This window comes from Chrysoperla carnea, chromosome 1, assembly GCF_905475395.1.
Source record: "Chrysoperla carnea chromosome 1, inChrCarn1.1, whole genome shotgun sequence".
Lineage (NCBI taxonomy): Eukaryota > Metazoa > Arthropoda > Insecta > Neuroptera > Chrysopidae > Chrysoperla > Chrysoperla carnea.
In genome coordinates, this window is record NC_058337.1 from 41,721,345 (window position 1) to 41,746,489 (window position 25,145).

Sequence of the window (25,145 nt, forward strand, 5' to 3'; positions counted from 1 at the left end):
GATAGACATCATCACCTCAAGATCCTTTTGTTGCAAGAGTACCAAAGAAATAATGGTAGAATCGAATGGCATTTAATAATAATTTTTAATTTGTTTTCAGTCATTGTTGTGGTTAGATTTATCAAACAATCAACTATTACGTATCGACGATGGAGCATTTTCACAATTATCAAGATTAATTCACTTAGATCTATCAAATAATCAAAATTTAGATATCTTAGATGGAGGATACAGTTTTCGTGGTTTAGAACACACATTATTAGAACTCAAATTAAATAATGTATCCTTAACAACTGTAAGTACTCTCAAATTCATTAAAAATTACACCATTGTTACAATATATTTTTATTATTATTACAGATACCCGACTTACCATTTTATCATTTACGTTTATTATCAATATCAGGCAATGAATTACCAACGGTACCCACTGATATATCGCAAAATATCACAAAAACATTACGATATTTGGATTTATCTTCAAATGATTTAACAGCAATACCATTAATTATACATTCGTTAACAATATTGCGTTATTTATCGTTGGCAAATAATCCAATCACAACAATAACAAATGCAACATTTAATTCAATCCAAATTAATAATACATTAGAAGAATTAGATTTGAGGCAATTAGCTTTAAGTACATTTGAATCAGGTGCATTAAGTAATTTTGATTCGTTGCGTACATTGCACTTAAGTGTGCAAAAGAAATTATTAAATTTTAATATACCAAAAGTTTTAAATGATTTAAAAGGATTGAAAAATTTACATATACAGGTAAGAATTTTTGAATATGTCTATAAGTAGCTAATGCCAACTGTGCGAGGATTGCAGATCGGCCCACAATTTTTTTTAAACATTTATTCGTCCTATAAAAACAAAAACCACCTTATTATTGCCTATCAAGATTAATCTGTCGATTTTTTTTCGCAATTTTGACTTTTTTTTAATCAATAAAAATGTAATCTGAGACCTTCACTTCGTGTCATATATTTTTTTGGTTCATATCTTTTGGGCTCTTCTTTCGAGGCATTGTGTCCATGTCAAAGTAATCTCTAAGAGCGCTAACACTATAATGTAATTTCGAAATTGTTGTGAGACAATTTTCATTTTTTTCTATTTGTATAGCAGCGATTGAGCATCAAAAAAGTGCAAAAAAATCAGCTAGTCTAATTTGTAGGTAGTTTTTAACCCAAGAAAAATAACAAAACTGGGCTTCTTATCCTTTCTATAATGGTAAGTTTGATAGGAAAGATTAATTTTTTCGATAAACTCAACCCCATTCCAAATAAAATCAACACCTTTTCAAATATTGCCAATTTTTGATAAAAAATTTCTGCAATTTTAATAAAATCTATGTATTAATGAAGTGAGATCTAACGAGACCTTTTAACATGACTGATCAAACAAAAAAAGAATTGTATGTATATGGTAGCGCAAATGAATCCCTAGCACCTTAACTAAGAGGTCCTCTGTGCCCTCTTTGAGAACAACTCGTTAATCGAAGACGAGACATCTCCGGGTAAGAAATGTTAATTTAAGCAGATGAAGTTGTTGGATCCTGACGAGGCTACGCTCCACGCAGAATGCTGACAGCTTCTCATAGGGGATTTCTACCAGAATTGATGGATTCAAGGTGTCGGAGCCAAAAATTTTAAACCTAACTCAGGTTTCTGCAGGTTTCTGCAGGTGCAAATAACATGTTTGGAGATTTCATTGTCCTACATACAGGGCCAACAAGCGGGGTCATCAAGGTCCTCATGTTATGAAGTCAACTGTGCCCTAGTAAGTTTCAGGCGAGCAGTTTGGCCTTGCGTATAGTCCCAGTAATCATTTGGAGCCATTCCTTGATTCGGTAAATTAAGTAGCATCTTGCTATGGGAATGACAGGCTCAAATGAAAGAAATGTTTGAGACGATTCCTCTCGTGCCAACAAGTCCTCTGCTTCATTCTCTTTAACGCCAAAGTGGCCCTATACCCAGATCAGTCTAGCGTTAAAATCCTTTCGTACCCCCGGGTGACACTCGGTATAATTTTTTTTTTTAAATAATTATTTCGTATACGATTTTAGGCGATATCTTAAAATCTATAAAGAAAATTTTAAGAATCGATAATTTTGTGTAAAAGTAATTGTAAAGGCCCAAAAATCCAACATTTGGGTACAGTGTAAAGATTGGATGTGTAATTTCAGATGTTGCTAAAAATCATATACTAAGCGCGACATACTGGAGCAATTTTAGTTGATATCTCAGCAAAAAAAATTTTTTTTCAAGTAAACAATTAAGATTCCAGCGACAATAAATTAAAAAATTAGTGGATAAAAAATATAATATTTTTAATTACTCAAAAAATGTGTTCAAAAGCGAATTTATGGCGCGGTCTTAAATTTGTACACATTTCGTATTCAAACTCTTATTTTACAAATATTTTGATGTTATCGTGATTTTCCTGTATGTAATGTCCCATTAGTTTTATTTTATTTATTTACTTTATCTTCTAAAACATAACAAAAAAAAATGCATATGAGTTTAACCATTATACCTATTAAAACATAAGAATTAATACATACTTCTCTACTATCTTAAGCTACATCTAGTTTAATTTAGACTTCCTTGTCCAATTTGTATATCCTGTATATTATACATGTATAATTCAATTTGCAAAACTTTTTAGACAGATTTTATGTTTAAAAAAACAAATTCTTCATTATTTTTGTAAGATTTACCTACATCACTCTGTATTGCTTTCTGATATGAAGTTGTTGTTTCCATCTCGAAAAACGAAATCTAAAATTTGATGATATATTTACGTTTTGAGGACATCCTCAAACCATTTAAGAAAAATTCCGGCTTAGATAGGTTCCGAGCTAATTATTCGATTAATTTGAATTTTTAACTAGATTCGAACCTCTAGTTGGATTCGAAGTTATTTTATTAGGTTGTCGGCCATCAAATCGAGGCTTAGCTAAGAAGAAGTTAGTGGGAACATTTGAAATTTACTGATTTATATGTATGCATTAGTAATAACAAAATTAGAATAGTAGAGAATACAAATTGATTTAGAAAATTGTTCTATAGTTTATCGTCGAATAATTTTTAATCTTGAAGTCTAATATTCGCCGTAATATTGTAATTTTAGGGGAACAAAACTTCGCAACCCGGCAGAATAATGGTAGAATTATTCAAAGCACCATCATAAATGAAATCTACAAAGTCTTCATCGATCCGAGACCTCAAAAAAAACTGGAAACGTGTGCATATTATGACGATTACAACTATTCCACCTTTTTGAAACGTTATACCTTAGAAACGGTAGCTCTCGCGTAAAATTTTTTCCAGGTCTTGGAACGACGAGGACTTTTTAGATTTCATTTATGATGATATTTTGAACAATCCTAAAAATTTTCGGCTGGGTGAATTTTTTGTATCTTCGTCACATTTTTTGGTTTAATTTAAACTCATAATAATAAAAATATTTTTGCACTTTGGTTTTGAATCCCTCGGATATATAATTCAGCTTTTCCCGGATAATGAGTATTGATGTAGCTGTGAATAGCAGGATGTTTATAGAATATGTGGGTTTTTATTTAAAACGCTATATAGAGTATCCCTTAGCTAGAAAATCCAATACAAAAAGGTATAAAAAACGATTCATTATGTCGATTTCTTTATGAATTAATGGAATACATAGGAAATGAATGTTTACGCCAGTTTTGGAATGAATAAAATTTTGATTTATCATGAAGCTATTAATCTGGCTTCTAATAGCCACATCCACCACAGCTTGTTTTTAACTGAAATCGATATTTAAAAAAAAAACGTTTAAGGAGGTAACGAAAGAACCCTATAAATTACAAAAACATCATATATTTTAGTTTTAACTAAATAAATTCTTTTTTAATTTTTCATGGTAAATTAATAAAAACCTTCATTCATTTGTCAGTAGGCATGTTTATAAGCCTCACGCTAGCGTTAGTATAATTTGAATATTACGTTACACCTGGTACTAGGCTGAATAAACTGAACATTTCAAAAGAACCCCTTATATGGAAACATGGGTGTAACTTAAACGTTTAACCAACAGCAACCAGGTGTCAAGATGTCAATAAAATATCGTGTGCAGGATATTTATTGCTTACCAAAGCCTGTAACACTTTGTGAAACTCCCACTTTCTCCGCTCAATCTTAAAATATTATTTTTGATCTTACTGAAAATTATTCAATTTGGAAATAAAATAAAACTTTCTTGATCTATCCTAAAAGAGTGACCTTAAAAATAGCCTGATCGTAATCTTTTGATTTATTTTTAATCCAAGGGATTCCTTATGATATTTATCATAAAACAATCCTTTAAAGAGGTTCAATAAATTTATAAAATTAATTAGTCGGTAGTTAATTAATGAGAACTCTAGTGGGTGGGCAAGATAAACTGATATTGACCTAAATCATATAAAATTTTTTCAATTTCTTCTTTCTAAACTTCGATTTAAAATTTCTTCCTAAACCGTACAAAAATTATGTCGTTTTAGGCTAATAATAAATTATGTTACTTTGTATAACAGATTATAAATTTTTCTATAATTTTCGTACGTCACCCTCCTTTTAGGAAGAAATTGTGTAAACTTGAGAAATATTTTGCAAATAAGCAAATAAGTTAACCTTCTTCAAGGGGGGCATTAAAGCAACCGCAACGTGTGTATGTTTCATGTCCTAATTTAACCAAGTGTTGCTATTTTTTACTTTATCAATTTCTTAGTCCCTACTTCCCTAGTGTTTCAGCTTAATATCTGTTTTTTCTTTATTTTTAAATGAATTTTACTTAAAAACTAGACGTTATCCACCCGCTTCGTTGAGTATCTTGAATTTTAAATATTTAAATATAAAGGAGTTTCATACAAACTTTCATCCCATATTTTACGCCCTTAAAGAATTAATTTTCGCAAGAAAGTGGTACAGTGAACTTTTGTTTTGAACCATGAGCTCATATATCCTTTTTCCAAATTGACCAAGTTTCATAAAAACTTTCAAAGCTCAGTTTAACCCCTTAGGGAATGAATTTCCTAAAATCCCTTCTTAGTGTACACTTTTGCCTTAATATCATGACTATAGTCCCAGTTTGAGCTGTGCATTGATCGATCAGTCAACCAGCGAGCCGGTTTCTTCTTTTATATACCTATATAGATTTTTTGTGGCCAAAAAATTGTGATGTAGACTCGTATCGAAAATATTGAAGACAATTAATATTTAATTTATTTATTGATAATAATTACTTTATTATAAATCGTTACAGGTGGATGATGAAACAAATTTATCAAATGAAATGTCTGGAAAATTACCAAATAAATTGCAAAATATTACATTCAGCGGTTATAATTTAAGATATTTAGATGAAAATATACTAAAAGTAAGTAATATCTATTATTTTATAGCGAATGTATGTAGTAAGTATAAATAAATTCAGGTAAATAGTTGTTTGTCTAAACTTTAGCAGTTCGTCTGTTATATGAACTTAGTTGTTCATCTAGGCATATGTCCTTCACCCAAGATGAAATTGGCGTATATATTTATTTAAGATTTATTAATACAGTTGATTTTTGATAACTGGAATCTAACGATGAAGTATATTAAAACTTAAGCTATTTTGTTTCTCGACTATTCGAGATTCGATCTATCGAGGTATAAAACAATCTATTATTTTAAGCTGCATCCTTCATCAGGCTTCTGGGGACAAAATCATAGTCTTGTAGGCAGAATGTTCGATTTACATTTAGGCATATAAATATAACGAGTATGACAGAGTACATGCGTTAAGCAATGCATCTAAGTAAGGGGTATTATAGATGTTATATGAAATAGCAAAAGTGACTTTTATCGTGGCTTATCTGTTCTAGTTCATCTATTCAACTAAGAAACTCACACTCTCCAAGCGTCTTACAACTATCTCAACGCATATCGAAGCTTCAATACATGTATATAATACCTCTCACTTAGATGCATTGCTTAATGCATGTATTCTGTCATACTCGTAATATTTGTACGGCTAGATGTAAATCGAACATTCTGTATAGATACAATATGCAAAGAATTGCGTTCATGTCTAACAAGACAAAAGACTATAACTATTACAGTATTCAGTAACCTTAATTACCAGTTTTTAATTCACGGTAGTGATAGTGTTCGGCAGTCATAGACATCCTAACTAACGATGAGATAATCTTGATTGAGCTTGTTTTTAACTGGCCGAGTCACGAAGTTCGATCAAGATCAAATCATCCACGAATAGGGATGGCAAAAGTCGTTATTTTATTTTAAATATCGATTTTAGAATAATAATTTGTTAATAATGACAAAAAAGCGTCGATTTCTAGCAAAGCTATTGGTAATCAGAATTTCCATTTCGCAATATCGGGACATCCTTTGTATGATCTCTTTTCACAACTTGTGTGGTCATGAACTAACAGTGAAACATCATTTTGTGAACTCACGACTACATACTTAAATTACCCGCAGATGTCAAAATTTTGATTGACAGAAAAAGAATTTTCGACTATGACTTATAAAATGAATATTTACCTAAATTTGCTATGCTTACGACATATAATATGTAAAAAAATTATACATTATTTTATATTCTTTTACAGGGTGTCCAAAATTCAATTTTAAATGTGGTTATAAAAAATACCAGTATAAATAATATAAATATAAAATTATTCAAAAATTTAATTGATGTTCGCAATATAACAATATGGATTGAGAATAATGGTACAATTACGCATATTGATAATCCGAGCACCGGTGATAAACCGAATTTATCACGTAATACATTTTTAACTTCATTACATATATCTGGCAAAGGTTTTAAATGTGATTGTCAATTAGGGTAAGTATAAATTAGATTTATGATACGTTTTAACGTTCTTCTAATTTATATATCAAACATTTGAACGCCCTTGTGTTATGTTAAAGAATATTGTCTGAGTGGGCGACATATGTATTATAACACCAGTATATATGCTCGATTATGAAACGTCGAAACCGATTCTATGAACACCTATACCAAAATTTTTTTCGTATCATCAATATTTTTAAGCGTTACAAACTTTGGACGAAACTTAATATACTATATATATTTCATATATACATGGTATAATAAACATATGCTTTTTATGATCTATTCTTTAATTTCGTGGAGCTAACAAACATTGTTTTTGCCTTAAGCTATTAGTGAGAAAAGCCATGTACCTGTACCCGTACTCTCATGAAACTCATGTACCTGTATAAGCGAGAAGCAGTGGCGTAGCAAGGTCCTGGCCAGGGTTGGCATAGAGAAAAAAGCAAACTCATACTCCGCGGGTATAATATCCCTAATATTAATTATTAAGAAGAGATCAATAGACGCGAACAAAGATTTTCAACAAAATTCTCAGTCAAATTCATACACAAGCCCTTGCGCGCTTTAAATTTTGTAAATTCGTCTATACCTTCAAGTAATCCAAATTTGATTTCATAAGATATTATATTTTCTATAATAGATTATTTGTCTCACACTTGAGTTTAGAAAATCATTCTTAACTTTCCGATAAACTTATTAGAATTCTTCTTTACCTTTCAATAAAGTTGCAACACCGTCGTGTTGCCACCTGTTTCATGCATATTGCAACACAACGGTAGCCATCAGATATAATGGTAAAAAATAGTACATGCTTATCAAAGACGTAAATGTTCATATAACATTATACAAAAAATGTTCGTGAGTAATCTCGACGTTTGCTAGCTTCGGAAGCTGACTGCTCTTGTTTTTCAATGCTTAGGGGGCTCCCTGAGCTTCGGGGCTCTAGTACTGTACCAACAAGCCCTATGATAGCTACGCTACTGGCGAGAAGCTGGTTTAGAGAGAACCTTCCATAGCCGAAAAAACATTGCGGGTCCTTCGCTCAGTCACACAACACTCGCTAATCCAAGTTCGACAGTATATCACTTTTATTTTATTGGTTTAAGCTATTGTTATTGGATAAACATGCATGAAACGTACATATTTTTCATTTTACCATTTCTGCCTCTATTTATTCGCAGCAAAATATACACTACTTATTCGTAACAAAACTAGTCTAGAAATCTTCGAAAAAACAGCCTACAATAAAATAATTCTGAAAGGTCGTTTTTGAATTTTAAACACAATTCTTTAACAGATCTGGAAATGTCTCATTTCATAATGTCATAATTATCATCATATTAATTATAATACTTTCATAATATATGAAGCTGATATTATTTAGACTAAAAAAAAAATATAGAATCGTAGAAAAATCTTAAGAGTTTGACAATTTGTTCTTAAATTTTTCCACAGTGTTTTTAGAGATTGGCTTAAAAGTATAAAAATCGAACACCAACATGAAATTATTAATTATATTTTATTTTTGTGAAAGCGCAAGGAAATAATATTTATTATAAACATCCTAAAAAGAGGAAACAAACGGTCTTTTATTTTTTTTTAAGAAACATTTGTTACCTTTAAACTTTTGTGCTACCTTGATTTGGAAGATGGGTCCTACTGACCGAGGACACAATTGACCTATGTTACTCATTTACGAATTCAAACTCATTTTTTTACATCCTGAGTACGCTATACAAATTTGAGCTTGATCTATCTTTTCGCTTATGAGTTATCGTGTTGACAGATAGGCAGACAGACGGACGGTACCTAGAACGGAAATGGACTAGGTGATTTTATGAACACCTATATATACCAAAATTTTTGTTAGTGTAATCAATACCTACTTCTAAGCTTTACAAACATGGGACTAAAAATACTATACCTTGAAATATATTTCATATATACAGGGTATACAAATGTGCCCTATAAATTAAATTCCTCAAATTATATATCGTAAACATCATGATTTACCTGTGAAGGCGCAATTTCAACTAGTGGTATTGTGAAAGATCCTCGAAAAACGAAAAGTGGTCGAAAGGCCAGCATAATTGCGTTGGTTTTTAAACCCTTCTAATTTAATAAAAATAATTCAACACTTTTTATACATGGTATTTCAACAATTAAGTCAGTTAGTTGTTTGTATTCAGTAGTTTTATTATTTATTTTGATAGGTCACGTCACAAGGTATTTAGCTTTTTACACCTGACAGTGAAATCCATTCGTAAAATTGATTTTCAGATGTTCAATGTTGATAGATTTTAATCTTTCAAACATAATGTAACAAATTTTTAAACATAGAGATACACATTAGTTCAGTTATATTGAACTCATTTGATTAAAAAAAATTAAATAAACTAATATATTGTTTAGATCTCAGAACAGAAGTATCTAAGTTTTAGCTGACGATACTACCTATGTAGTTTGGTAGATAAGTGTATTTGAGGCGCGAACTGTATTCGTGATTCTTTCCGACTAAATGTTCAAAAAGATTTTATAATCTTCGGAATTCAAGATCGAAAATTATAGATTTATATCTATCATTAATTTCGGTATTATCTAGTGGTTTAAGATTTATTATAATATATAGTGTATCTTGCTTTAATTAATTTCCTCAGTTTGATTTTTCGAAAACTAAGCAAGATAGAGCTAAATTCTACGAGTAAAGTCTTAAGGTTTCGAAAGGGTCAAATAACTGACACCTTGATCTAGCACTGTGAACGTAGGCTTTATTTTATCTTTTCTTCTAGACCTTAAATTTATTCAAGAATTTCTTCTAATTATTTTTTTGAAAGTAAAATACAGCTCAAGTCTTTCCTAAATGGATGAACCGATTTTGATTGTTTTTATTATAAAGATAATTTAATGGAGAGTGTGCTATGTTTCAAGAAAATCAGTTTGGAGAAAGCTACAAGGAAAAAACGCATTTGTCGGAATTTTTAAAATTTTGTCAATTTTACTTGCTTTTGACTGCCTCTGATATGTGCTAATATTAATATTACCTTAGAAAAAGTATTTGAAGGAAAGCTTCTTACATAGGTATATTCCGTAGTTTATAGAAACCAAAGTTACAAAACAACAAATAATAAATTTTTTAATTAGGTACTAGTATAATAATTCACAAGTCTTCCTCTTTCCAGCGTTTCCATCTTTTGATTATGCACTATACGGCGTAACTGTACACCACTCTATCACCTATAGTATAGCTCAAAATAAGTTGATTTAGTCAAAAGTTTATTTTTGAAATTAATTTTAAGCTAGAATTTGGAAGGCGGACAATGATCGTTCAGAGAAATAAACAGACAAAAACAAAATTATGGCTATTGTCTATTGTTTGGCGCAGAATGTGGGTGATTTAAGTAATGATCGTATACTCTTTTAATATAAAGACTTTGCAGACCACCCTGTATATCGTATTTTCAACAAATATGGCTAAGAATCATTCGAATTAAATATTCCTTCAACTAAAAGAAAACTGCAATAAGTTATATATTGTAATATGTAGCTATGGTATTATAGACTAAGGAAGAGACATGATCCTCCTAACAATGGAGAAATTTTCTCAGTTTTTTTTCTAGTTGCTATAACCACAAACATTAATATATACACAGTGCTGGATTTAGGCTTAGGCACGTGATACCCTTGCCTGTGGCGGCACAATTTTAGTGACGGCAAAATTTTCGGAAAGTCCAAATTTTAAAACCGAAATAATTCAAGGGCAATCCGAATTTTTCAATAAAATGTATTGAATAATCTAATGATTGAATTTATATTTTATTTTGCCGCAATGTTAATTTGTTAATAGATCAATAGGCTTTTATCTATATTGGTCTTGGTCGATAGGTACTATGGATTATTTAAAAAAAAAAGAATGATAAATTGAAAAATTTTGAGAAAAATTTTTTGAACGCATTTACGTTCCTCAATGTTTTTTAATATTTGTATTTTCAGTAAAATTAATTTCATTATATATTGTACACTATAACTTTGACTGTACACTATTTTTGATAATTTATCTGAAATTGATACAAATGAAGCAAATAAATTCGTCAGTAAATATCCTGACGACTGAGAAGAAACATTGGGAATGAATGTAATCATTTACATTATCAACTTCAAGACATTTTAGCAGAAGATGTACGCTGGGCGCAAAACATATGTAATGTATTGCATTCACGAAATCTTCAAGATGTTTATCCTAATGTAGATATTGCTCTATGTATTTATTTTGAGCATCCCAGGTACAAATTGTTCATGAGAAATATCTTTTTCCATCCTGAAAAGGGTAAAAATTACTAACGTGCAAGCATGGGCCAAGATAGGCTTATGCTCTTGCATTATTGTCTGTTGAAGTGCAATAAATTGATTATAAAGATATATATAATCGACGTTATTTCGCGCAAATCAAATTCAGAAAGATTCTATAAGTAAATATTTAAATAAAAAGTTAATTATTTACTTTGAAAAATTAAATTCAAATTTATAATTTATATATTTTATCCATAAAAATTAAAAAATATTTGAAAATTTGATTTTTAATTTAAATAATCATTCCTTTAGGAACTGAGAATTGAATATTAGGGCGACATCAAGCCTAAATCCGCCACTGTATATACAGTGAATATAGACTAACATTCTAGTATATTTGTAGAAGTTTTATGGCGTTTATATAATCTTTTTTTTATTTCATAGAAACAAAATGAAAGAATAGTCTATAAGCTGTCAGACCACAATAATACATCCTTTTTAAGAGGCAAATTTTTCGAAATATCCCGTATACGTGACATTTTACTTACACTTCGTAGAATTTACTGACGAAAACACGAATTATATGCAGTAATTAGTATTTTAATGAAGAGCACTCTTTGTTGCACGATTTTCACTTTTATTTATTAAATAACTTTGAGGAAATTGGTTTTATAATATTATTTTGGCTCAGACTCACTCTCAAACAATTTTTGAAGGTTTCAATTCATCTCTTGTCATTTTTGAAATAAAATGATAAAAGCAAGCTTTGATCAAGGGAGGAAATCGGAATATCGGAAAAGCACACCCGTATGAAAGTAAATATTTTTTGTTTTCAAGTAATAAGAAAATGAATCGTAAGGGTAACAATTCACCGGGTAGTAGCAGTAAGGATTGATCGGGTTGAAATAGCTTATTAAAGTTAAGTGCAGAAAAGAGAACTATTCATTAGTATAAGTAAATTTACGAAAAGACCTTTCCTTCTATAATTTTGATATCACTACTTTTTGATATCATTGCGATCATGGTGAACCTAAAGACTGTAGTCGTTCACAGACAGTAGTAAAAAATTGAAGATAACATAATTGTAATGAAATTATAAAACGTGCTCTAATGAGGGCCGTTAAGGGCAGGATTTTTATAATAAGTGGATTACAATCAGAATGAAACTCAAAAATTCGATTAAATTAAACTTTCCATACCCAGTACTGAGCTTAGTTGCTCTATTTCAGTTCTATAATGCTTTAAAGTTGTAATCTTAAAATCATTAAAAAAAACAAACTTTGATATGGACTATATTATTTTGTTAGAATTGGGTGTATGCAGAGTGTTTTTACGAACAAAGAAAAACCATATTAAGATATGGGTGATTTTGGCCACTCTAAAAAAATTAAGATTAAGTAAATTTATCACAACACAAAAAGTTTCATGGTGTAGGCGCAGGGGAATATTATATTTTTAAACTTTCAATACAGAAATTTAACTTTTATTCTTTCTTGTGTACAGAATCATCAGATCCACGTACATACTTAGGAAGAAAGGCAATGATGTTCAAAAGGCTGATAAAATTTTTAACTATTTTTACCAATAGGAAGTTACAATGCTATAGACAGATATACGATCAAAAAACAGCTTCCAACTTATTACTACTCATTCTTGCTGGGAACTAAAATGATAATGTTGTAAAGTTTTAGTTTGACAGCTCTTAGACTACAAAATTCGAACGCAGTTTCACATAGAACAAACATTACAACATTTAGTATTATAGTACAATCAACTTGGGTTTTCATTTCTCACATTTTTGCAAGCTCTTGCTTTTTAGGCAAACTCTTGGAGATATATACAGTTTAGATGAGTAGAACCCAATAAAAAAAGTTAATGTACCAGCTCATTTTTAAAGTTTTAAAAAATATTGTGTTTACAAAAACGCTCAAATCTCGAAAACGAAAAATTGAACGCGAATGAGCAAGTTCAAGAAGAGAAATTGCACTGAATATTTTATTCGAATATTTACATACAGTTCTAATCGTGCGCAAATCAAAGTTTATAGAGTTGTTAATTTAGTTTTTAGTTATTTGCAAACATTTGTACATATTGTCCCGTTAGAGCCAACTCGCTAATATTAAAAGTAAATTTTTCTTTTTTTACTTATTAGAATATAAGTTTTTCTTCCTGAATTCGAATATATATCATTCCCGAGCGATTTTTGTTTTGAAGATATGCACGTAAATCTTTGATTGTGTTTTCCTCAGTTCCTGTCAGAAATACGAAAATTTTGATAAAGCACTTTTTCATAGAGAATTTCACGTTAAAGATCCTTGGTAAATATTGTTTTAATTTCAAATAGTTTTATTTGCCATCAAAATCTGCCAAAATGGTCCAAAATTTTTATGCTGGAGTCACGTTAAAGATTTGAAAGACCTTGTTTTATTAGATGCTTAAGGTTTACCTTGTTTGCAAAAAGTATCTAATTTTCTGTTTCAAATGACTGTAGTATTAGTTAAATTTGCATTTGAATACTCAGGATATGCTGATGCTGATACATTCAAATTAAATGTCTCTTTTATTTAACATTAGTACCGGATATTACCGAGAATATAATCGTAGAAATACGTGGCAGACACTGATAATACACGGATGAGGTTTGCGATCTAGTCAAGTATTGACAATATGAAGACAGGCAGGCATGACAATACACTCTTTACGCATCATACGCACGACCTAGTATGGATTGTGTCTACTTCGAAAGTATATAGAAGATACATTCAGAAAAAAAATTGTTGCTAAATTAATTCGTGGGAAAATGATATGATATGCATAGAAATAATTTAGAGCACTCGTTTTTCACTAATTTTTCTGTGTCTACTTAACTAGTTTGAATTTTAAAGCAATCCCTCTTAATTAGGGGATCGACCAAAACATCGATGAGTTCCCAATCCAGTAGAATATAAATGTGCAAGTATCTCCGTATTTCTTGCTGCAGTGTTGAACACGATTTTTTCCGTAAGTCCAAAAGTCATGGAACCAACCGCGATATTTTGATATGCACGATGTTAGAGCTTTTGAAAAAACATATGACACACTAACTTCCTGATAACCCGTGGATATTACAATTTTACTATTATTTGCCTACTTATCCTAAAAAATTAAAATTTATAACTAGCGAAAGCTTTTTTCTTTAAGGATATGTTATCGAGTCGAAATGGACAAATGATAAATTGTAGTAAAATTTAAAGCCTGCTCTTTTTATTTAAATTTCCATTTTACTAATTTCTAAATTCAATTTCGAAAAATTCTAAAATGATATTACACCTCTCTTACGAACTCCCGTTTGTACTCCGATTCTATTTTGTATTCTATTTTGTATTCTATATTCTATTCTATCTATTATTATATTCTATGTATTTTCGTTAGTGGTCTAAGCCTTTTAAATGTCAAAAGCAACTTAAGTATGTTGAGTTTTCTTTAGTACATTTTTCGCTACGCTATCATTATTAAAAATGTATCATAATTAAAATTATGGTGGAAGCGCATTTAAAAATATATAAAATACAGCACAAAAATGGTGTAGGGCTTGAGAACTAAAATTATTTTTGGGACAGCTTAAAAAATTTAAGCAAAAAGACCATCTTCAATTTAAAACTTTCATTTTAGAGAGCTTAAAAGAAGGAAACAAAAATTTGTGTTTAATCAAAAATTAAAATAAGAAAAATTGACGCTGCTGGGGTCCTCCTAGCCATTCCACAAAAAAGAAAGAGGATAGAAAATCAAAATGAGATTCAATTTTGAAATCGGTTAAAAATTACAAATACTCCCTTTGATAAATTTTGCAAATATGGTACCTATTTAAAGATAATGATTTATTTAATAACAACCAATGTCAATCCGCCCGTATATTAAGGATTCTTTCAAAAAATTTACACGCATTTTGCACATAAACAAAATAAAATTTTGATAAAAATTTACAGGCAATATTTTGGGTAAAGTTATATCATCTATATAGTGTAAATTATAGGGGCTTGAAAAAAAATAAACATTATTTTACTTAGGGTGAATGAAATGTCGTTATTTAAAGAATACAATTACTATAAGTCTGAGTGACATATATCTTTTATACTTAAACGAGATAATATTTTAGCTTGAATTTATTATATACAACGTTTTATTGAAAAACCTTATTTCTTCAAATAAAAATCTACTTACATTAAATTATATAGAAAGTTCGAATATATTTTTTCCAATATATGACAATATTTTATTTAGAAAATGTATATTGAATGAATTGACTGAATACTGAACTTTTTAGTAAGAAAGTGGATAGAAAACGGCAGAAATTTACATTGAAGAATCAAAACATCTCCTTGGTGACTATTTTCATTAAATTTATGATGTAAATTTTTACTCAATATTTCTGGAAGAAACATAACTTCAATAAAGTTATAAACGAAAAAAATGTTTCATTCGGAATTTGAAAAAACCAAAGCGTGGATATGGTGCTATTATTCGAAAGTTAGTGTACTTAAATATCGCGAAAAAATTTGAGTATCTAGAAAACTGCTGTAACAAGTAGAACATTTAAATTAAATTTCCAGAAAATATGGTATACTCCTTTTTCGAGAGTTTTTTTCTATTATGGATTATTCCCTTTTCTCGAATTTTAACAATAAAATCTTAATTTATCTATATATGCATTCATCTACTTTTAATGTAACTTTTATGGAAAAAAGCGAAATTGTTGTTCTACCAAACCAATTTTCAATTTTTGTAATATTTACTAGCTGTACCCCGCCACTCTTCACTGTGGGACATTATGGTTGCATGGAAATAGGTGAGAAGTATCTAGTTTTTATGAAATTTGGTAAACCCCCGATAAAAGAGTTCACAACTTTTAAACGGCTGAACTGATTTTCATGTATTTTACAAGTTTTTAATCATGCCCTTTAATTTGGTACCGGACCAGGAGTTATATTTGAAAATATTCTCATTCATCCCCACTTTCAGTCTCCATATCTCATTGCGTCGAGGTAGAAGTATTGAAATGTACACGCCATGCTCTTTTATTTGATACCCCACCGCTTGGGTATATTTGAAAATATTGGATTGTTCATGAATAAGTAGAAAGAACTAAACTATCGTGCCCATGACAAGATAGAAAAAATTTAGTTGATATTTTGAGAACCGAAACTATTAGTATAATTCTGTATCAAATATTCATTCGATGGTATTTGATTTTGTAAAAAAATATGTTATACTGTATTTGCTTTAGAAATTTGTAAAAAAATTCAATTTTTTATCCTCAATGGTTTGCCAATTGCTGCCGGTTCGATCGGTCATATATTGCTTTGTAACCATTGATTCAAATTTTTCGTACAACGATAAAATATAAACTGTGCAAAAGAAAAATATATTTATAAAAATTAATTATACATAGTATGTTACATTTTACATTTACTGTACCTATGATAAAATATAGTTTCAGATTTCCAATTAATAAAGAAACATTTCTAACATACTGCTTATGAGAATAATAATTCTAATTATCATTAGTAAATATTATAAATAACATAAAATTAAAAAAAATCCTAGTAACGCGACATTTCGGTAAACGTTGTTCTGTAAATTATTTACATGGGTATTTTTATACCATGTATATATGAAATATACATTGCATATTAAGTTTAGTCCAAAGTTTGTAACGCCTACAAATATTGATGCTATGAAAAAAATTTTGGTATAGGTGTTCATAGAATCACCTAATTAGTCCATTTCCGGTTGTCTGTCCGTCTGTCTGTCAACACGATAACTCAAAAACGAAAAGAGATATCAAGATAAAATTTTTATAGCGTACTCAAGACGTAAAAAGTGTGGTCGAGTTCGTAAATGAGCAACATAGGTCAATTGGGTCTTGACCTATGGGTCCGTAGGACAATATCAGTGTGAGTGTAGCTATTTAAAAGTGAATATCTTTTTTTATTTACGTGACGTCAAAAAACAAACGATTGCTATACATGGTATTTTCATCAGCGCAGTCTATACATGGTATTTCAACAATTAACTCAGTCAATTGTTTGTTTTCACTTGTTTATATATAAATTAGATAATATAATAGCCTTTTTATTAATATTTAAAAAGTTACATACCAATATGGCAATATATTATATTATAGTATACATCATTATTGACGTAATATTCAATGAGGAAAAATGACTTCCCTAACTGTTTTTAGTCGAATTTTATTTGGAATAGCAACTGTCGCTTACGTGTTACGGTACAGAGAATATCTAACACGAAGTCCTTTTCCAAAAACAATACAAATACAAATACCGGGGCCCTGAAAATACAGTGCCTGGGTCTATATCAGGGATCCTCAAACTTATTTAATCTACCGCCCACTTCGAGAATCAATTATTTTTCAGTACTCCCTATATATAATTTTTACCCGATATTTTATGTTTTAATGTGTGGAAATTAGTATTAAATTGCAAATTAGTCTTACCGCCCCCCTGTATGTCTCTATAGACAGCTATTATAATCAGATGTCTATGAATATATCTGTCAAACTTATTTGTGTTATTTCATATTTCATATAGTGATACCCATATTACGTCATCAAATTGGATGCCCGCGTTTTTGACAGTTTAAAAAAGGTTTAAAATTTAATTTAAGTTTTTGGCAAGAAAGCGTGTGTATTTTCGCGAAATAAATTTTTTGTGACTTTTTATTAGCAAAGTCAACATTTTGAAGTACTTTTTCAAAAATAGTGGAATACCATATTGTAGTTTTTAAACAAATAGAACCATATCAGTGATTTTAATAGGAATTCTTCTTAGCCATGTTTGATGATATTCTGATAAGCTGTTAGTAGGCCTGCTCTTTTTAGCGAATTGCTGAAGTAAATGGAGCTATTGCTTTTGTACTGATGTTGGAATTTTGAAAAAATTTCTTCAAATGTTCCTCGATTCTACCTAATAGATGTCAAAAATGGTCATCGTTCAAATTTATATAATTTATATATTATTAAATTATTTTAATTTAAAATCGACAGATAAACAAGGGACGGGGGAGTGCGCAAAGTACAAAATTTTGTTTGTTGAATATTTACAGAAAATTGCTATTTTGGACCAGCGGGGTGAATTACCCCAGGAGGAGGGAGGATACCAAAATTCTGACTTCGGAATAGTGACAAGCGACACCGAAAACCTTCGAGTATACGTTTCTGGACCATTTTGTTGAATATTTTCAAAGTTTTTAATTTTCAAAAATTACTTCAGAAATGGATTATAATAGATGGCCTATTTGGCTCATAGCAATGGCCAAACTTTTTAGCGGCACAAAGTTAGATGTAGATTTTGATGTGAGGACCTTAAAAAAATAGATATGATCAATTAAAGAAAAAATTTGCCCGATAGGTCCTAATACAAAAAATTCTCTATGAAACGCTAAAATGACGCGTCTATTAATATGTATATAAAAATTGATTTTCTTGATGCCATTTTTTTATGACATTCTGATAAAACATTTGAAAATCTATCCTTTTTTCAATTTTCTTATTTCTGCGAAAATTTGAAGAATGATAAAATTTTAGAAAGGCTGGGAAACTAAGGATTTTAAATTCGTTGTTGATTTTAAATAGTACTGTTTAATTGTACCCAGCGCTTACTTATTAACATTATGATAATATTTAAAACCAAACATAAAAAGATTTGTTCTGTTGCAGCGGCATTTTTTTATTTTATTTTAAAATTCACCTTATTATACTGTTTAAAAGTATAAATTCAATTTTAGCCAATTTACAAAAGAATATCTCGTCGCCAAAGGCAATACTACTTTTTCAATTGAATAGGGTGACTTCAAATGAGAATATGGAAGTTCTCCATTGTTCATTCAAGAATAGGCACCTTGACTTTTAAATCTTAAAAATAGTAGATATTTCTCTTTTTTTCTGGTCAAATATTTTTCTATTCACCAAAAAATTCCAAATTCATATCCCTTGACATGCATAAATAACAATGTATGATATATGTTTATTTATTATTTCTTTCTTTTTTTGTTTTGTTTGTATATTTATGGAATAGATGGATAGAAGTATGGGAACGTAAAAAACGACAATATTTATGTGGTAACAATAACATATTAACAACAACATCATATGTAACAACAAAAGATAACAAAGATAATAATATTGATTGTCGTTTGGTATCAGATGAATTGAGAAATACAATATGTATAAATGATAAAAATAACAATAGTATAATTGATGTATTTAAATCAGAGATTGAATGCGGATGGGGATCATATGGACATACAAATCAAGATCATACAGCGTTTACAGCACCGATATTAATTGCTTTTATCACATTATTACGAATATTTTAATTTAATTAAGTAATTTTATTCAATACTCCAGTAAACGAGGATTAAACCTCTAAATTCTAACCATATAGCTCCGATTTACTTGAAAATTTGACGATAAGTAGATAAGACCCCAAGAAACAAAAGTACCGAGTAGTGCTTTTGCCCAGAAAATGGTAACGACCCTTTCTATCGCTGGAAAAAAAATGTCCTTAAAACATATTGCGAAAAGTCTTTACTTTCCGAGTTATTGGCGATTAAAATTCGGAGTATTTAACGTCAAATATCTGAAAAATTTGACATTTTTTGAAAAAATTATACCGCACACTTTTTAAAGTACTATAAAAAACCTTGAAAATGAATAAAATATCAAGTCATTTGCAAGAAAATTAAGAGTTTTAATGAAAAAAAAGTTGCTCGTACATTTTTTTATGTTTTATATTCAGCACAAAAACTGGCGAGTTTACCACGGGAACTAAAATAAATACTTTCCGCTTTCCAATTTATACTTTACTTAGGTATTGACAATATACTCAAAAAGTTCTACCAGCTTCGGATATATAGTTTTTGAAATATTGCAATTTTAATGCAAAACAAAATTTCGAAAAAAACTCGTTAAATTACTCGAATAGAATATTTTATCTTCAAAACTTTTTTTTGTAACTCTATCCGAAACTGCTAGAACTTTTTGAGTATGTTGTCAGTACTTAAATAAAGTAAATTGGAAAGTGGGAAGCATTAATTTTAGTTCCCGTGGTAAATTCATTAGTTTTTGTGCTGAATAAATCATACAAAAAGGTCGAGCTACTTTGTTTTCATTATTCTTCGTTAATTTGCATGCCAATGACTTTTCATTTTCAAGGTTTTTATAGTACTTTAAAAATTGTTTAAAATACTTTTTTTTTTAAAAAACTTTTAGAATTCACCCCTCATTCGATTTCCGTTGTTATTTTCAACATGTATTTTACCACCCCCTGGAAAGAGTGATTAAAACCCCCTGAAAAAGCTCTGGACCACTAGGCACCTTATAACTTTTGATCTATAGGGTAATCGAAATCGGTTCATGGAAATCGGTGCTATTGGTCACAATTTAGAGGTTTCGTTTTTTTATCCTCATTTACTGGAGTATAAAATCATGTATATATAGGTACAGGTATACTATTCAAGAATCATCGATTTTTAAGCAAATATTTATATTCGTAAATACGTGTGAAATTTTTGCACATTTAATCTTATAATATATAGAATACTTTGATTGATTGTTACACCCCTGATTTTTATGGAGTCCTGATTATGGAGACTCTTCTGTATTTTCAAAAATAGGAAAAAAATTTCGATATTCCCCTCATTCTGGTCAAAACTCATATACTTTTGACCTTTTCACCTCCCTCTGAAAATGAATTTCGTGGGATCATCCATCATCTCACGATGTAACTGGCCTAGGTTAAAACAAACCACATACATACATACCAATAGTAATTTCTTTACCATTAATGTTGTGAATTTAATTTAAAATAGATATTTCCCCATAATAATACTATAAACAAGGAAAATATCATAAACATAGTTGTAATTGGTTCATTGACATTTCCACATCACGCTTTGTAAAAATTAAGTAAAGCATGTTGAATCAAATTTAATTTTGAAGTTTTGACTGGTTGCCAAAGCCAATCTACCCACTCAAAACTGACAAGAAAAAATCAAACATTTTTAAAATTCATCGTTATAAAAATTCACAATACTTCGACAATAGTCATCATCAATACATGGATGGCTGAACTATAAATGTCAATCAAGAAGATTTCCAATTTAAAATTCAAAAAATGGGTGAATAAACTTCCTTATTTACACCAAGCGAGTATTTACCCAAAATAATACATGAGCACAATTTTTCATTATGTGTAAGCACATAGTGTAGGAAAAATTGCTTCATTTTAGTCTAAGAGACGGTATCAGGATAGGACGATCTTCATCCATCTGATAACCAGATGATACATATTTTTTATGAAATTTTATTGGTTGATAAACATTTCCATAATTTTTTTTTCGAAAAGTGTTCATGGCTATTTTTACTTTAATTAATTTTAATCAAACTTTCTTTTTGAAGGGTTTTTTGCGGCAAGCCTATACCATTATTTTCGTAATTAAATTATCTTTATTTTGATACCATTTTCGATTTAACAGATCGGTGTAGTTGCCTATATTGACTGTTCATATGGTATGAACTGTTAATCAATCTAAATTTGTATCGAAAGAAAAATAATTTAATTTCGAAAATAATAATATAGGCTTGCCTGCAAAAAACCGTTCATGGAAAAAATTGATTAAAATTAATTAAATTAACAGTAGCCATGAACACTTTTCGATAGAAAACTAATATAGAGGTGTTTAAAAATCAATAAAATTTCATAAAAAATATGTCTCATCTTGTTATCAGATGGGTGAAGATCGACCAAGATACCGTCTCTTGTACTATTTTCAAGAATGACTAGTATTCAAACATTATTTCTTATAGGAAAATATGATCCTTTTTACATGTATTTTTACACGAATTACTATATTCTAATAATATCTTCTATTTCTATTTCATGAAAGCATATCATTTTACGATGATACGTTTTCTAAGTTTACAAATTTAACGTCTAACTCGGTCACTAAAGCAATGGAAAACATCAGATACTAAACAAAAATTTCTTGATCGAGTACAGTTTTGACAAAACAAAAATATAGAAACTGCATTTAACATAGGGTCATCTTTAAGTACACATCGGTAAACCTGTAATATCTGTGGAAAAAACTATACTTTTGCTACCTTTCCACGAATATTTGATAAAAAGTGTGAGATTGGAATTCCGAACACAGGTGCCACAGTTTAATAGTATTGCAAACTAACTCAAAACGTGGAAAAGATTTTGAACATGGCTTACATTACATAGAACTTTTCTGGGCATTATTATATACTACAAGTTAAGTGAAATTAAATTTAAAATCTCCCTAATTTATTCGAGAATTCTTTTAATTTAAAGCAATTTAAATAATTAAAGACACTTTAAATTCATTATGAAATCGGCCGTTAACGTTTCTATTGTGTACTATAACGGTGAACATTCCTAGACTTCGTTTCCAAAGAATTCCTTTAAGAATTCTAACACTTATGAATAAAGGGACGTTTTCACGGAGTATTGCAAATAAAAATTGACGTTTTAGATCTTTTTCAGTTAATAATGCACTTGCAGAAAAATATTTTATAATGATCCCCATCTATTAAAGATAATCTTTCTTTATCTTTGAGCATATCTTGTAAATATATTATTAACTCCACATAATAATTATATGAGAGGTGTTAATGCCTCTCTTAAAAAGATTAATCGCGAAAAAATCGATGATTCGTTTGTAGTATCCCAGTATGATTATTAAATTAAATAACACAAATGAATTCATTATATGAAATAAAAACATTATCAGTTAATAAGATGAGTTTATCATCACATCACACATAATCATTTTAATTATTCAATCAAACATGTATCAATTAAATCGATTATTTGCATTTATAATTAGCATTTATATATAAAAACACATATTAATTAATTTATTTATTTCATTTAATTATATTATTAATACATTACTTTAGTCTTATACAAAAAAAAATTTGTTATTTTTTTTTTAAATAAATGAAATTATTTTATCAGAGATTAAGGTTGTTAAGCCAATTTGGTATAAATTTGGACTATAAATTATTAGAAAAAAAATCTTGATTTTAGTTAAATTATAAATTAATTTTATGGTAATATTTAATTCGAAATTGAAACATATTAGGACAATTTTAGTTTATTTTATCAAAATATAATAAATTTTAGGTACTTCTTAGTGTACATTAGTAAATATTTAAGATAAATTTAAGTCACCAGAGGCGTATATGTTTAAATTTAACAAACAAATAAAAGCACCGAAGATTATTCATACATATTTTTTTCAAATTGTGAAGATATGTAAATCGGTGCATGTTAGGCGGGAACATTGTACAACCGGTGGTGGCTGGGCTGGTGAAAGGGCTACATCTTAGATATCGTGAGACATTCCTTGGATGCCTTCCTTGAAAAATCCATTTATTTTCCTCCCAACTGACTGTTATAAAGTTGTTAGATTTTAGCCCCACCTACTTCTTGATAATTATTAAAAAAATTCCAACACCTTTCTGAGCTGTTCTCTTAGCGATTTTCTATTTTCAAAGTAAGCATCTATGTTACCTTTTTTTATACCTTTCTATGCCATCAAGCATATTTATTAACTTTTTTACCTTGTATTTGTTAATCATAAAAAGTATTCTAATCTAAAACTAGACGAAGAAACGAAGCACAAAAAATGATCAAAGTTCAAAAAATTTTTTTGTAAGATTGTTCGGACTGATTATAAGACGAATTTCTAGAAAACTTCAGGACGCGGCGGGGATACCGTTGCACCAGGTACCTCTTAGACCAATTCTGTCACAATATTTGTGTTCAGCGACCTCCAAAACTCCCGTGTAACTAGTTTGAAATCATTTTCATCACTATTAACCGAATTGTGAATTTAATATTAACGGTCAATTAAAAACGCAATTATAAAATGCATATTTTTAATTTCTTATAAATCAGACTAGGTCACAAGATTTCCTGTCGCTCTAACGAATCGAATGCCGAAAACCGCATTCAAATCCCACTTACTGCTCAAATTTTTCGAACTTTTATTTCTTCGGTTCTTCGTCTAAACAGTGCAAAATTCGAAACGCCAAACTGCGAATATGGTGAAATTCTTAGCGCTTTATTGATGAAAAACAACACAACGTGTTCTATTTTCTCGATTACATTATAAATATTATTGTAAACATCTCAAATATTATATTAGTTCATAATATTTTTAAAATGTATTATATCTTCATCTTTTAAAATAATTGTTTAGTCTATGGTTTCGTAAATATAAGCTTAATAATATTATTATAGATAATTGATTTATTTTAATGATTTTATTTAAATTTATTTTATAAATTAATTAATTTATTTGAAAATTAAATAAATATATATTTATTAAATTGAATTTTATAGTGGTTTTTTATGTTCTTTTTATTTTTATTTTTGTTTTTGTTTTGTTTGTTTTTTTTTAATAATTAATATTTATCTCATGTCTAGGAGTACTTATAAAAATAAATAAGATAAAAAAAAATTGAAGTGTTAAATATGTATTCTTGTGGTGTTAAAAGGTCGCAGCCACAATCACAAAACACCAGAATATATTTAAAATAAAACACAGTTTTATTTTTAAACCACAAAAATTAATAACTGAATATGACTAAATTTCTAAAGAAAAAAAAAATTAAAACTAAACAAAACGAGTCATGTTTTTATTACTTTAAACAAAAGATTTCTGTTATAATTGCTTTTAAATACTACTTTTTAGTATTCCGTAGCGAAATATATAAAATATAATGTTGACAATAATTGCCAACATTCTATAAAAATAATTACAAAGACTTGTTTCTTATTTTTCAAATAAAAACTTAAACGAAGAAAAGGTCCTTACATCCAACTTGATCATTTTTAATTTCAAACAGGGGCAGAATTATAAGTCTTTTGGTA

General features: G+C 29.2%; 1 protein-coding gene across 1 annotated transcript in view; it reads left to right on the forward strand.

The window, feature by feature from the left end:
• LOC123305020 (chaoptin-like) overlaps positions 1-19,568 on the forward strand; it is a 32,072-nt gene extending 12,504 nt beyond the window's left edge. Inside the window, exons 11-15 of the mRNA XM_044886621.1 lie at positions 101-295; positions 361-738; positions 5,281-5,400; positions 6,719-6,882; positions 19,254-19,568. Of these exons, the coding sequence (XP_044742556.1) occupies positions 101-295; positions 361-738; positions 5,281-5,400; positions 6,719-6,882; positions 19,254-19,554 (1,158 nt within the window). The 3' untranslated portion in view covers positions 19,555-19,568. The remainder of the gene's footprint in view (positions 1-100; positions 296-360; positions 739-5,280; positions 5,401-6,718; positions 6,883-19,253) is intronic.
• The last annotated feature ends 5,577 nt before the right edge of the window (positions 19,569-25,145 follow it).